Source organism: Pelmatolapia mariae, linkage group LG1, assembly GCF_036321145.2.
Source record: "Pelmatolapia mariae isolate MD_Pm_ZW linkage group LG1, Pm_UMD_F_2, whole genome shotgun sequence".
NCBI classification, from domain to species: Eukaryota; Metazoa; Chordata; class Actinopteri; order Cichliformes; family Cichlidae; genus Pelmatolapia; species Pelmatolapia mariae.
In genome coordinates this window covers 13,873,776-13,890,052 of record NC_086227.1, presented here as the reverse complement: position 1 = coordinate 13,890,052, position 16,277 = coordinate 13,873,776, and the positions used below count along the sequence as shown (strand labels likewise).

General features: G+C 40.1%; 1 protein-coding gene across 1 annotated transcript in view; it reads left to right on the top strand.

Moving 5' to 3' along the window:
* The window catches only part of homer2 (homer scaffold protein 2), a 32,092-nt gene extending 16,064 nt beyond the window's left edge, over nucleotides 1-16,028 (top strand). Inside the window, exons 3-9 of the mRNA XM_063472988.1 lie at nucleotides 5,740-5,871; nucleotides 6,399-6,491; nucleotides 7,235-7,377; nucleotides 9,633-9,789; nucleotides 10,283-10,393; nucleotides 12,156-12,236; nucleotides 13,782-16,028. Of these exons, the coding sequence (XP_063329058.1) occupies nucleotides 5,740-5,871; nucleotides 6,399-6,491; nucleotides 7,235-7,377; nucleotides 9,633-9,789; nucleotides 10,283-10,393; nucleotides 12,156-12,236; nucleotides 13,782-13,970 (906 nt within the window). The 3' untranslated portion in view covers nucleotides 13,971-16,028. The remainder of the gene's footprint in view (nucleotides 1-5,739; nucleotides 5,872-6,398; nucleotides 6,492-7,234; nucleotides 7,378-9,632; nucleotides 9,790-10,282; nucleotides 10,394-12,155; nucleotides 12,237-13,781) is intronic.
* The last annotated feature ends 249 nt before the right edge of the window (nucleotides 16,029-16,277 follow it).

Genomic DNA, 16,277 nt, shown 5'->3' with positions numbered 1-16,277 from the left:
AAGACATGTCTCCGCCAGTAATAAAAATTCAAATGAGCTTTTTATTCATCAAATGCATATTTTAGGGACTATTTTTGACTATTTTACACCTTGTGTAATTTAGTCCTTTCATTGTATTCATTCACTTTGTCTGCTTATTACAATGTCTGTTAAGCCAGGGCAATCTTTGTTGCTTGGCATACCCTCCTTTCTCTTTGCTGTTCCTGTCAAACGTCACTTTTGACTGTCAAATACAAAACTGTCAAACAAATATATATTCTGCTACCTAGCCAGAGCTCGTTAATGTGCTGGGAAATGTTGGCATTCAGCTGCTTTGCCCATACCAGGGAAGAAAGGAGTAAAAAAAGAAATTTCCAAAACCTGAAGGTTCTAAAATAATTATTTTATTAAGTGCTAAGTATTCTTGGTGCAGTGCTACCAGTGACATGTTTGTGAAAGTGGAAAAATAAGGGTTAATTGTGCTGGAACATAAACAAGATGATCAGGTTTATTCATTCTTTTTAAAGTTGTTTTGGTCTTGCCTAAACAGCATAGTTTGTATCAAACTATCAAAAAGTCAAGTTTTCCTGTTATCATCAATCTGCTCATAAAGAGTACACGAAGTATTTTTTTTTTTTTTTACTTTTTTTTGAAGTTGTGAGCCATAAATGTTTGTTTCCATCCAAGAACAAGAAAACAAAAAACTAACACCCTCCCCGATAAACCTGGGGATCTAGGGGACATGCACACTCCACCTTTCAGTGTCTGGTACGTCAAGCTAGTCGATTGGATATTGTGCTGTATGCCCAGCTGTCATCAGAGAGAATGCACTGGGCTGTTATCAGTCCCAGCACAATTATCCATAAGGATTATGGCACAGTTGCACCAACCTTTTATAGTGTGAAGTCCCAGCATCAGCAAATTCTGTATTGTAAACAACGCTGCAGATCAGTGACTCTTTCAACAGGGGAAACAAACGAGGACAGGAAATATCAAAAAATAAATAAATCTAAGAGCACGCATTTGAACTTTTGCCAGTGAAAAAGCTGCACTTCATCAGACGACTGTCAAGACTTGAAGCATAAATACACAGAAGTGTTGTATTTATTGTGACTCAAGGTACAAATACACCCTCTATTCAGGCAACACCTGGATTTATAGGTCTGCAAAGACCTTGTGAAGGTCTCGGCTTTCTCAGAGATCAAAAGCTACACTCAGGATGTTGAACTAGCAGACTTATTAATTCAACTTTATGCTAAAATGGGTCATAAACATCAGTAGATGTACAAAACTAATATAATTCACACACAAACTGTGAAAAAAACAACAACAACAACATTATGCTAAGTTGAGTTAAAAGTGGTGTTAGGTAACCAAACTTGCGTCATCGCCATCGAGGAACAGTGAGGTTTTTTTGCAGTTCTTAATATATGGTGAGATGAAATGCATCAGGACATTAAAGCAGTTGGCAGACATACAGAAATACTGAACATTTCTTCATCTGCATCACACCTCCGCCTGATGAGCAATCACAATTTTTTTCACTTTGCTTTCTGGTTTAATGACAGGACACGGCAGACTTTGTCTCGCCTTTCATTGGCTGTTTCAGTTATTCCACAGCATCATAATGACTATCCTCACTGCCCATTTGTCACCATATTTCAGATTTTTATTTTTTTTATTTTTTTGTATGTCCTTTTAAGAAAAAAAGATTCCTTCCTGTTCATCCTAATTATCAGTAGATAACTTCTTTTCCTTTCCAACCATGAAAAAGTCGTCTGGTATTTGGTGCTTGATAACTGATCTCTCATGTTCTACATCTCCTTTCCTAATCACTGACTCTGCAGATTCTGTGCACTCTGCAGACACCTAATCGGCCGAGGAAGCTTTCCCTTATAACCTCCTGGCTGTCCCTGAGTTTCTAGCTGACCCTCAGGCCATTAGCTTGCCGAGCTTCACTCTGTGCCTCCTGTGCCACTTGATCCACAGCCCAGCTCACCGTCCATACAGCTGCCAGCGTCACTCTGCACTCCCTCCCTTTCCTCCGTCACACCCTCCCACTCTCTCATTGGCTTGCTCACTGGGTCGTTTACACATGCGTGCCAAACATACAGTCACAGGTCTCGTGGGGGTAACTCTGTATCCCTTATGTTAGATTACAGATGATACTGTAAATGCAATGTCTGAGCCTTTCTCTGCAGATACTTTTAGTTCAGTAGGTATCTAGTTACAGTTATGTAGTTTAATTAGTCTCAGTGTTTTTCTTTATTAATATATAGTATAAAACAGCAATGAGAGGTATTCAAGATGACAGAAAATAGAATAGTTTGACATTGCTTTGTTGTTTGGTTTAAAAAAACAAAAAAAAAACAAAAAAAAAACGGGGAGAAAATACCCTCTTGCCTTCAGAAATGCCTCAGTTCTTTGCAGCATAGATTCAACAAGGTGCTGGAAATATTCATCAGAGATTTTGGTCTGTAACTGACATGCTAGTGTCATGCAATTGCTGCAGATTCCTAGGCTGCAGGTGATGATAATCTCCTGTTTCAGGACATCCCAAAAGTTCTCAGTGGGTTTAAGATCTGTTGATATGTCACCACACAATTACACCACCACCAGCAACCTGAACCAAGGCTGGATGGCTTTCATGTTTACACCAAATTCTCACCCTACCATCTGAACGTTGAAGCGGAAGTCAAGACTCATCAGATTAGGTGACATTTATCGATCTATTGTCCAACTTTGGTGAGGCCAAGCAAATTATAGCCTGAGTTTCCTGTTCTTGGCTGACAGTAGTGGTATCCGGTGTAGTCTGTAGCCCATCTGCTTCAAGGGTCGATTTGTTGTACTTTCACAGATGTTCTTTTGCATACCTTGATTATAACAAGTGGTTATTGATATTGTCTTCACCTCAAAGCAGTCTAGCCATTCTCCTTTGGCTTCTAGGATTGACATTTTCACCCAGAGAACTGCCGCTCACTCGTAATTTAAGAGTCCACATACCTAAATGCCCTAAGTTGCTCACTTGTGAGCGTGAATAGGTACAGGTGTACCTAATAAAGTGTATAGTGTTACATACATGCTATAATGTTTCGACTTAACCATTCATCCGTTTTCATTTTAGAAACCTAAAAGAAAACGCGAACAGACCTTTAAAACACTTTGCAGGATATTTGTTGTATTTTGTAAAAGTGAGAGTTTTGACTGACAGCATAATGCTCATATGTGTAAACAAAGCTACAATAAGAAGTCTGGAGTACATTTAATTATGAAATAATTTTATGGTAATGAATTTTTTAAGAAAACTTAGCGGGGAGTCAAATGTTTTAGAAGCACTGACTGCGTGTTCAGGTCTTTGTACCTGTAGTGTGTAGCTTCAGTGGTGTAAAAGTCATCATGCTGTGTTTCAGATCTTATATCAAGAGTTATCTTGCATTATGTTTTTGTTTAATAAAATTCAATTCAGTGACAATTTTTTTTCCCTACCTCTTAAAAAACAAAACAAACAGAATTTCTCCTAATTATTTTGAGAATTCTCTGAAAGCATTCATCACACACAAGATAAAAAAGAGAAGAAATGTGAATTTCAATTGTCTGAATGACAATTTATGAGTAATTTCAAGGTAATGTATGCCAGGATTATTATTCTAAAGGAAATTCACATTTTATACTCTGGCTGTTGAGCCGCTGGTTGCAGACATTTACTGTGTGTTTACCTAACTCCTTCCTTTTTTCGCTTTATTCCGCAGCAGCACTCCACTTTTTCCACAATGATCATTAAAGTTTCATCTTATCTTAACACTTCTCTTTGAGCCAGCGTTATGAGCCCTGTTAAATATTCACTTCACTGCTAGAGATGAGACGTAGGAGTGTTGTTCAGGCTTTACCCAGGTTCCACTTCAGGGGAAATTGGGTCACCTTTGTTTTGAAGAAGCCTCTGAAAGAGTGATGATTTTTAAGATCAGATTAGCAGTGCCTTGGTAAATTGCCAGTCTCCTTATAAACCCTTGATGTGGGAATGATGCCTGCATCAAAGATTGCAGTTGTAATCTTTAGCTGTGATGCCTGATGGTCGTCTTTTTTTTTTCTTTTTTTTTGTTCACCTGTTGTGATCTTTCTCCCTAGGTGCCATTAGCATTGATCTAAATAGAGGACAAACATTAATTGCGTACTAATGATCCTTATTCTGCTCGCTCAGGCTCCTCTGCTTTTTGGCTCGCTGTGTCCAGTAATGATGTGGTGTAAAGAGTTTTAACACCTCAGCCACTAAAAAGATGGAGAGGGAGACAGTGGGGGCGTAGAATGGGACACGAGTCTGTCAGCAGTTTAAATCCTGTGTTCAGAGCCATGTTGCTATGAAACAAGGGCTGCTCTGCCATTAGACTGTCTTCTATTGTTTCTTAATCGTTGGGATAATTTGCGTGTGCTGGTTTTAAGTTCTGTTATATCTCTGTAGTGAGACTGGGTTTGTGTGCATGCAGCAATAAATCAAAGCTGCTTGTGTTTACATGCACACCTAGCATCACAGAGGATCAGAGTTGTCTATAGGAACTGTGATGCGGTATACAAATCAGTGAAGTCAGGCTGACATGGTGTCTAGACACGTGTTGCTTTCTTCACTGACACATGCACCCGTTACAATTTTAGACTGCAGCAGATGTTTTCTGGCATCTGAGTTGCGGCATGACTACAACAGGTGAATGGATACCATGGCAAATATAGAGACTGTACTTCAACTGCTTAGAGGTTAGTGGGTCAGCAGCCAGTGTTTTTCCATTTGTGTGTGCTTTTTACATTTGCATGTAAATTATTTAGTGAACAAAACTTTATTTGTAATCGGGGAATAAAACGAGTGAGTTGAGAGAGGCAGCGGTCTGCAACTATTTTATTTAAATCAGTATCACAAAGTAGTGGAGGTCTTTTGCATTGAGCTGAATATGCAATAAAGACTTTTGCAAATAGCTCAACCTGATTGCTGGTGTATGATAAATCCTTAACCAAACCTGATGTTAATAAGCTTTAGGATAATTAATCCTGGATAAATGGGAGTGTTGCATCAGGAAAGTCATCCTGTGTGAAATCTCTGCCGAATCAAAGGTGCAAATCCATCTTCTGTTGCGACCCTTTAAACACTAAGGGAACACATGAATGTCCGACACAGGTTATTAGAGTGTATTAAAAATGGTACGTTTGATTCACGCGACAATGACGAAACTTTAAAACTCTGGGTTGACAAAGTGTTTGCTAATCAGCATCCTAAATTATAAATGTGGAAACCTTGTATGCCCTCTGGTTTAACAATAGTAAAGATTAGTACTCTTTAAGAAAGTATTTTTTTCTGTGAACGCATAACTGCTTTATATTTCAGAGACAATCTTTATAAATCGGCTTTTTATATGATTGGATCATTTTAAAAGAAATAATAAATATGCCGTGTGTGGGCACTGGCATACAGCCGTCAGGTGTAGTCTGGTGTGAATGGAGCTACAATAGAGGATTGTCCTTTATTAAATTGGTGGGCCTATTTATTATGTGAATGCAGCTGCTGGAACAGCTTCTGTAATATGTCTTGGCTGAATGAGACGCACAATTTTCCAACCTCTGTACTGCTGAAATCCAACATCAGTTATTTTTATGAGGAGTGTCAGAAAGACCTGAGAACTATGCTGGGAGGATTACACATGACTCTAACTGTACTCTGTATTGATAACAGTACGGTCTCTTATAGGCTTAGAAAATCTATGTGTTATTTCCCAACAGGTCATCATCAACAGCACAATCACACCCAACATGACGTTCACCAAGACATCACAGAAGTTTGGCCAGTGGGCCGACAGCAGGGCCAACACCGTGTTTGGACTGGGCTTCGCTTCAGAGCAGCAGCTCACAAAGGTGAGAGGTTTTTGTAGCAGAACCTTCATAAAGCTGATGGATGGCTCATTTCCCCTTTCGTTGATCTCTTTGCTGGTTTAAAGTAAAATCCAGAATCAATTTAAAATGTTGTATACTTGACCTGGTGAGCCCTTATTCTAACGGTCAGCCTCTCTGACATTATGATCAGGGGCTTAACTGTTTTCAAGAGGGGATCATGCTTTGGAGGTTGAAACGCTTAAACTGAATCTGTGGTTTGTTTTAAACGGTTAGCTTTTCTTTATTATTACTGTTATTGTTATTGTAGTTTTTGTTGTATTATTATCATTAGTAGTAGGAGTAGTAGTAGTGGTAGTGGTATCTGTGGTAAAATCCAAGTGTGGAAAAGTGCAGTTTTGTTATCAGTTAAAACTGGTAGAGAACTGGAACGATCAGATATATATTTAAGGGTATCGCGGATCCTTACCATCCTTAGATAATGTTTAAAAATGAACCTCGCCTTGCCACTAATAACCACAGCTTCCTGACATCTCTTCTTGTACTTTCAGTTTGCTGAGAAGTTCCAGGAGGTGAAAGAACAGGCTAAGCTAGCAAGGGACAAATCTCAAGAGAAGGCGGAGACGTTGAGTAATCACTCCCAGGTAAATAATATCTCTGTGCTGTCTGAAAGTCTGATTCATTTCATCTCCTCGGCTTTCCACCCGTTTCATCTACAGTCAGTGTGTTGGCTTCCAGAAAGCTTACAGGGCCACAGAGAAAATGAGAAATGATTTCACAAACACCAAATGATACACTTTCTGTGTTTAGAAATGGCTTCTGGCATAATTATGTATGTAAATATGTTCAAATATTAATGGATCTTGTGTTTAAATATTACAACGGAACTCAATCGTGGAGTAGTGTGAGCCGTCATGAATAAGAGGTCAAAGATCGTCCTTGCTACCTTGCAGGCACAAAAGTAACTTGGAGGATAAGGAAGCTATAAACAGTGACAGTAAATTTGCTCAGATCTACATAAATGATTCAAATCTGAAATGCTATCATTACGTTAGTGGTTCATGCCACAGTCACCCACAACTAACATGCCTGCTTTCCACTCGCTCTGGCTCCAGGTGCTAAGGATCAGCCCTGAAGCACACAAAGCTTCTGGCCCATATGACATGATAGATACTGGCAAGCATTTACCCTCAACCCTTCGCTGTCATAGCTGACGTCTTCAGGGTGTTTTGCCAAAAGAAGCCTAGGGCCCTTTTTCAGAGTGGGAGTAGGATTTCTGAGATAGATTTCTGTCTTTTAACCCATGAGACCCTTTTAGTTGGCTGCATGTTAACCACAGGCCTCCTTAAAACCTGCTTTGAAACACAAGTTTCCCTCAATTTCTCAGTCGGAATCTGGTCGTGATACACCCTCAACCAACCAGGCATCCAGCATTAATGGGACAGATGATGAGAAAATCTCTCACGTCGGTCCGGAGGCTGCTCTCCTACAGAGTGAGAATGAACGTCTCAAGAGTGCAGTAGAGCAGAGGTAAGATTTTTATTTCATCAGAAGAACTTAATGTGAAATCATATGTGATTAAATCCTGTTTTAAATCGACTAAATATCAGTCTGAAGATTCACGTCTCGGGCTGCATCAAAGCGCTCATATTTAAATTTGTATTCACCAAATGAAAACACATTTTCCAACAATTTTCTTTTTTCAGTTTTTAAAAAAAGAATAAAAATAGAAAAATCGAAATGGAAACAGCTGGTTCAAACAAGAACTTTCGTACTGTGTGATGATGCAAACCAACTAAAACACATACTTTATAACTGGTTTTACTTCTCTGCAACTGTTTCATCACAACCAAATAAATAAAAAGTAATAAAAATTCACACACTGCTTGGCCTGCAGCTGCTGCTGATGCTGATGCAAGTGCTGTATAAACTTTTCCTGTGGCATCAAACAGAAACCACACAGGTGTTTGAAATCTGGCTGTTTGAATGTAAAATAAGCAGATTGGACACACTTCAGTGAGACAGGTACTGCATAATTATGGCATGACACTCGTCCAATCGAACAGCTTGCTCAATATTTATTATATTACACATATACACTACTATATTACAAGCATGCAAGTGTGTAAACCCAATGCAGATCATATCAGCTCTTGATCACACTCATGCATATTAAACTAAACTGTGCTCGTATGTTCTCTCTCTTTATTTTATTGCTGTTACTTAAAGCAGTAATGACTCCAAAAGGGCTCAGAAACCATATAATCTAAAGAGTGATGCTCCTCCACTCCACCGTTTGGTTATTTGGCCTTTATAATCCAGATGTAGAGTGTACAAATTGGTAATTGCATGAAATGCCAGATGTGATTCCAGATGGGATTAAAATGACCCCGGGCCCCGGGCCATCAGAGTCAATTAAAACCACAGTGAGGAAATTGGGGGGAAAAAATAATAATAAAATAAAATCCCATATCATAGTGGATTTATTTGATCCAGATGTGCGGGTGGAGTGGAGGGGATTGCAAATTTTCACTGGCAGCAACAGACCCCTAAAAAAGTAAGAACTACATTAACATTTGCATGAGTGGTGTGGATAACAATTCATTTTACAGATCTTGTAGTTCTCATTAATTTCCCTAGAAAGAAACTGACAAAGTTGAAAAAGTCACTGCAAGTTGGTACTAATTACACAGAGGCCACTACAGCCTTTCCTGCTTAACCTGCCTAACCAGCTGAGCTATAGCGGTGCCGTTCTTGGCATATATGTTTGCTTTGTAACAAATGTTTGTACTTATGCTAAATCGTTAAGATGAAACTATAAAATAATTATAAAAAATTAAAGTAAATGCATGCCCGGGGATTATTATTTTCAGACTTGTTTTGTTTCTTTTTAATGTTTTTTTTTTTTTTTTTTCTTTACTTCCTTTTTTTTTTTTTTCTTCTTCCCAAAGCACCGGCTGAAAACAACAACCACACTGCATGAATGCCACTCTACAGTGCTCCCTTTGTATATCTAAAGAATCTGAGGTTATCTTGACCAGTTCACTTATTAAAATTCCTTTGGTAAACTGATAAAGTCTAAATTTTGATTGCAGAGCTCTTTTCAGGAATTATCCTAATAAACAAACCTACAAAATCAAAAAGTCACAATTGAGAATTTAATACAACACTGATATGAAACAGTTGCTGAAGGAAGCGCTTCACTTCATATAAGGGCATCAAAATATCTCCAGCTTCTGGATGTAAAATTGTCTCTCTGTGGGCATTTTCTCGTGCATTCACAGAACTGTTGGATTTTGTTTTTGTCGGAGAGTGTCACAGCAGTGAAACAGCAGAGGACTGCAGAATGCTGCGATGCCAGTCTGTCCACATTTGATGATAGAGCAAAACACTTCAACCCAGCCATGCATAAGGAAGTGGGAACAGTGATGCATACTAAATATACATCACATATCTCCCCATCCTTAATGATAAGATAGGAATACACTTGCTGTGATATGAAAGGATAACAAATCACATGCTGGTGCCACAGTTTGTTGGATTTTGGGGGGAATTTTATCCACTTCTAGCTTTAAAAAATTTTTTCTTTTGTATTGTGGTCTAAACATCTCTCGACAGCGTAATGTGCAGCAATACTAATTAAGTAGACGTGTCTGGAAGGAGTTTGTAGAAATATGTTCCGTGTTGGCACTCACAAGCTTTTCAAAACGGAGTGGTTGAAATAAAATTTTACTTCCATTAATAACTCTCCTGCTGGATCTCTTTCTGTCGCTCCTGTCTGACAGCAACACCAACGCCAAGAAGTGGGAAACAGAGCTTCAGACTTTAAGAGAAAATAATGCCAGGCTGGTGGATGCACTGCAGGAGTCTTCAGCTAATGTAGAGAGCTGGAAGAAACAGCTTAGTGCCTGCAAGGAGGAGAGTGACACGCTCAGGAAAAAGGTAATACACTCATGCACTCCTACGGGGAAGTTGAATAATGTAGACAAGCCCATTGATCGAGGAAAAAGTGACAGGTTTGATAAACCGTTTCCGCTGCTTTAAAAGAAGAAAACTCTATCACCAACTGCACACACAGAGTTCTCTGCAACGGGTTTGGTCAAAATCTGTACAGAGCAAAACACTGTAGGTACTGTACATTTCATTAGCTTCTGTGTTGCCTGCAGTCTGTCTGCTAAAAATAGAATCATTGTAGTTTCATAATCAACGTGGGCTGTTTCTGCAGCTGGGCTGGTGTGGTAACAGTGTTATTCTCTAACCCTTTCTTTTTTAATTGTTGGTATCAGTTTTCAAATTGCCATTATACTCTACAACAAATCCAGGCTTCCGCTTAACAAGGAGGAATATGTTAAAAAAAAAATCTGATTAGCTTAAAAAAAAAAAATGTCTAATTTTTCTTTTAACTTTCCCCCCCCCCCCCCATTCTGTGTTTTAGATTGCTGAACTAGAAGCCCAGTGCAATGAAGCCAATCAGGAGAGGCAGAAAAACGCCCAGCTGACTGTGAGGGTAAAGGAGCTGGAGGCTGAGCTACAGGACAAGGAGCAGGTGAGACGTGCATCACAATGGTCAGTCTGCAGAGCTGCAATGGAGAGTTTGTTTTACAAACTAGTTCTAGTGCCTTTTATTTCCCCGAGGAAGTGATTAGGCCTCAATAGGAAATGTTAGATTGTGCTGTGGGACTTTGGGTTTTGTGTGGATTGATTTTTTTTTTTCAATTTTAATCCCAGACAGCTCTTTATTATTGCCCCTTTGTCTCAATTTGATTGATCAAACAGTTTTTGGTTTTTTTTTTTGGGGGGGGGGGGGGGGGGTTGTACTGTTAAAAAAATTAAAAATTAATCCACTCTAGTCAAACCTGAAAGAAATCACCTTGTGTCTCCTATATTAATCATCCGTAATCCAAACTAGCCAACTGTCAGCTCAGCGCGGCCTAATGGCGCTGTTCTTTCTAATGAGGGTGAACTCTGTGCGACCACGCGGCATTTTAACCTTTGCTTATTGCTGGTTAAATGCCGTTTTCTGACCGCAGACAAATTAGGACTGACTTCTGCCAATCTAAGAGTCTCGCTGCCCTTTTCAGCAGCGACTGCGTCTCCCTGTCAACGCCAAGAAAGGGAGACGCAATCAGCCACATGTGAAAACCATAAGTAGGATATGTATGCATTTTTATATACTTTGCAGTTGTTCTTACAGATGCTTCTGGTTTGGGGTCATCTGTGCATCTGTCTCATATAGTGCAATGCCCTCTCTTTCAATTCAGTGGCAATAACAGCTTTACTGTGTGAAGTCCCATTCAGATCGCCTGAGGTAAAGAGTGTCTGGGATATTCTAGTTTACCACATGGCGGCCAGAGTATTAATAGAACGTATAAATCATTCCTTCGAAGGCGGTATATATTTTACACAACAAGAGGAAGGGAAGTAGTTCAAAGAGCTGGAGCTGAATTTGAAAGATGATGAGCAAAGAATGGCATCCTTTGGGAGCTCTGGCTTTGCCTTTCTTGTGTATCCTCCATAACGCTGTGAACACCGACCATGGGGTCTGCAGAGAAAGTCTCCTTGTGTGCACAACATTGCTGCCGCAGGAGGCCCACAGAGGCTCACCTGCACAGTGACTCACCCCCTCCCTGTCTAGAACTCCACATCCTCATCGCCTCAAATTTAAAACTGTGCCTATGAATTATTAAGAGTTGACTGCTGTGACCCCTGTGCTGGCCAGCGGTGAACTAACAGAACAAAGCCGCTGCAGGTAACTACAAAGACTCGAGCAATTATTACTTGGCGAAGATGTGCTCTAAGCGGTAACAGATGCCGTGAAGCCGCATAGTGTTTTGCTTAAAGCAGGGAGGAGGTTTTTAGAGCAATAACTGAGATGTTTACCTGAGAAGGACACGGAGGCGTGATCACAAGGCTATCTCTTGATCTTGATGTTGTTTTTGCCTTCTTTGTACTACTTCGACCTTTTTTCATTTTTCGTAGTTGGCTTATTTACAAAGGATGGTGCACCTTAATTAACACTGACATAAAATCATGACTGTAATTATGTTCCAGGGTTTGTGCTGGGCATCACACTTTTTTTTTTCTTCTTTTTTTTGGCAAGCAGTTAATTACTGGCTTAAATGTCCTATTTTATCTGGGTGCTGTTCTCATCAGTCTATCTACATACTTTTATACAAAAAAGCAATTAAGAATGATTTATTTTAAATTTCAAAGGTCCTTCAGCTAAATAACTTAGATTGTTCCTAAGACCCTGACTGACATCGGAATCGCTGGATTTTACATTTTTTTATTATTAACATTATTCCCAGGAGCTGGAGAACTTGAGGAAGCAGGCAGAGATAATCCCTCAGCTCATGTCGGAGTGTGAGAGCATCACTTCGAAACTGCAGGTACGTTCAAAAGCACCCGGCACAAGCCCTACTTTTTACCCCCCCTCAGGTGTGATTTACTGCAGAGTACAGAGACCAGGCTGAGAGCTATCTAGACCTAACACACACGTGAGGACACGATGGCTATCACAGCGAGCTAACACTCAGGCTCTGAGGCGTAAGCAGCGCTTTCAGATGGAGGTAGACAATAAGAGTTGCTATTCATCATTCTGCCTGAGGGCTGGTGACACAACATTCCTATCACGTGTCTCACTAACGCACATTGTCGTCGTTACTGTATCTAATAATAAAGGTCCGTCCCCAGTACAACGCAGAGAGGATTATTGCCTCTTTGAAAAGGGTTCTTTTCTCTTTTTTTTTCCTCTTCAGTGGAACAGAGATATGTCTCTGTCACAGCTTATTAGTTTCCTGCTGGTGCAGATTTGATCTGTTTTTGCTATAAAAACAGCTGAAGTAGTTTGAGAGCTCTGCTCAAAGCTTTAATGATCAGCTCTTATAACATTTCTGTAGGTGTGTGGGTTGTGCCTGTGAGAAGCCTCACGTCTTCTTTGTAACAAAGGGCACCTGTTCTTCAAAGCTGACTCCTCGCTGAATAATATCAGACTTTCTGTAGAACCAGAAGAGCAAGGCTCTTTGGATCACCGTGTGTCCTGTTAGTGCCAAGTCTGACATGAGCTGCATTGATACTGACGCTCATGTCGCCCTGTGCTGACTGACTCAGATCGGGATTTTTATCGTCCAAGCTGTCAGTGCATGTGCTGCCATTTCAATCTGGGCATGGAGTGATGAATAAAACCAACAGTGGCATGCCTGAAGTTCTTGTGCTTTACAACGCTCGACGGCATGGTTTGTCTCTGCAGCGGCCAGCTGGGTGAAAGACAACAAAAATGGCTCAAGCCGGAGTTTATCTAACCAGTTATCCAAACTGAGAAGAGGCATAGACGATGGGGTTTCTCCAATACCTTTTGTCCATCTATGGAGCCTAAAGCTGAATCTGACTCCATTTAGACAGAAATGCTGTAAAAAATTATCTTTGCTGGTGCAGAGTTGATGCTTTTTTAACCAAAAAAAAAAAAAAAAGTCTACCTATTCTACCCCTGTGTTTGTGGTTACGGCTGCCCTCTATTTAAAGATGACAGCCCTCATGGAGATCAGGTTTCAGGAGTCAGCTGGAACATAGTCATGCAGGCGCAACACCCTTTTAGCACTCCTATTTTAAATCCCTCCCTTCATTGCTATCTTCAGCATTATTAATGTGTCACTCGTGTTGCCTGTTAGTCTGAAAGATTCACTTTCATGTCCCATTCACACATGCAAACACGTTTCTTTCACATAAATATGTTTTCCCATCGCTTTGTCCCAACCTACAGCAAGCGGATCTCTCTCTTTGTGTAACTGTACCTGCACATGCAACATGGGAAGGCTTTTGTTTGTTACTGCAAGTGAAAAAGCTCTTGCTCATTTCGGCTCAAACACACACAACAAACCAGCTGTGCTGATACATCAAATGTTAATGTTAATGTTTTCCCCGACATCTTTCCACAGGCTGCAGAGACAAGAAACAAGGAGCTGGAGGGGAGAATAGATGGTCTTCAGCTGGACATAGACGACAGCCGACAAAAGCAAGGAAACATGAAGATCGAGCTGAAGAAGTTGATGGATGTTCTAGATGGAAAGCTAGATGAGCTGCAAGAGTTCAGGCAGGGACTCTCTAAGCTGGGTGCTGATAACTGAGGAAAAGTAGCACTGAGCTAAAAGGGTCGGAGGTCAGGTACGAAGGATTCACTACAGGGCAGAAACTGTGTGGCACTTATTCCCCCAAGGTGACGTCCACACAGACACAATTCAGCTTTGGCTTCTAATAAACACTACCTTGTGAGAAAGAGATGTTTTTGAGAGAGGGAGAGAGAGAGACTGGCAGACTAAAAGGAGGGAGGAAGGCCAGTGCACTCCACCAAATGGCTCGATTTCGTGTGCTGGCATTGCAAAACTAAATCAAGAGTCACAATATGAGCTTACTTAACCGTTTCTGTGGGGGAAAACAGGTTTAAAAAGCCGGTGGTGGGTTCTTAGATTCTGTCCATCTGTCTTTCTTCTGTTTTGTTTTTTTTCCTGAAGGCAGCACTTCTGCACAAGGAAGTCTGAGCTTAGAGTAGAGGAGGGGACTTAAAGGGCTAAAATGAACAACAGAGACAATGCTGCTCAGCATCACTCAAGTAATAATTGGTGTTAATCTTTGTGTCCCGCTCGAGAATTAGAGATGAAATCTTTGTACAGGCTGTCCTCGCTGTTGCCTCTCTTCTATCTCAGGTGTGTTCGAAGACAGTTTGTACTTATTAGATTATATGCACATATGTGACAAATGGCCGTGACACAAAGTGCCTCCAGGTGAGCTTAAACCTACCTGGTGAGGAGAACTGGCCAATCGATGACCATCACCATAATAACAACTTTTCTTTTTTTTTCTTTTTCTTTTTTTTTGTTTATTAAACCTAAAGATACATTAAAATTCTTGCTAATAAACTGAGATGAAAAAAGAGACAAGCATGCACACCCCGAGGATGTTAATGAGATGGGAAACGTAAATGATGAAAGCCACATTTAAAAATAAATAAATAAATAAATAAAATAAAAATAAGAGCCTTCAGTTGACTTTATCAACTCTTATGTAAACACTTTTTTGATTAGATTAAAGAAGGAAAACACTTTTCCCGGGAGCTTTCCTTCCAGAACATCCAGAATAATATTGGGAACCCCGTATAGCCATGAGTGTAGTAGTATTGCTCATTTGCAGAACAAAGATGTCTCCAAGGCTCTCAATGTGCTTCCTACACACTCGGTTTTTGTTATGGTGGTGGTTATTTTTGGGTGGGGGGACTCGGTGCTGCTCGGTGGGTGGATGATGTGAAAGTGTACTTCACTTTAGATGGCATGGGGCTTTTCACTAAAAACCTGTCAATTTTGTTTTGTTTTTTGCAAGGGGAGAGGGATGTTTTATGCATTTATTTATTTTTGGTGCCTCTCTACAACTACCATTTCTAGAACGTAAGAAGTAAATCAACCTTAACCTAATGTCTCCACAGGTGTATGATAACATATTAAAGAAGTCAGGAGGTTTTCAGGATGGTGCCACAGCTGCTTCTAGGAACTTGCTCCATTTGAAATCAAAGGCACATGTTGTAGTGACATATTTACTCTGTAATACTAAGTCTTTATTTTTCATCACTGTTTCAATCTTGTCTTAAAGTTGAGATATCGAATGAAGGGATTTTTTTTCTCTCGCTTTTTTCTCTTTCTGTTTTGCCCTCCTGTTTGTAACTCACCTGAATCTGGATAACACGATGTATGATCCTTCCTTTTGAACCGATGCCTCTTGTGCACTTTTGTGATTCCTGTTCAATATTGTACAATAGAACTGACAATTGGTAAAATTTAGTTTAATTACACTGCTGAGTTATTGTCTTTTCTGTAGGGGGATACATTTTTGGAAAGGGCTCCACAGAGAGAGGATGGGAGGTTTCCCTAATACCTACTTAGCTGCATATTAGTGCTGTGGGTTCTGTGTAGGAAACTTTAAAAAAAAAAAAAGCTTACAAACACGCTGCCTGACATTTTATAAGTCTTGAGGCATTTTTCCTGGACGAGGAGCACAGAGGAGGTGGAATGAACCTACAGTGCCAGAGCTGAGTCCCGTCGTGTCGAGCACAGAAGCTCCGCCACCGCACGATTTACATACCACTAAATATAGCTGTAATCCACGCATAAGCAAAGCAGATGAGGTGGGATTCAATCAGTCAATGATGTATCAATTTCTGAGATTAGAACAAATAAAGCACATAAAGATAAAAGCTGGTTTGAGGACTGATGGAAAACACCTTAAACGTCCTCCGAGCTCAGAGAAAATAACTGCAGTAGGGGATCAGAGGACAGGTTGCCTTGGTAACTTAATCCTACTGACTTTTATTTTCCTTGTGTAAATAACTGTGTGAATGATGGACTGAGGGATGTACCAGTTTTACTTGGTTGATTTAAAAAAACAAT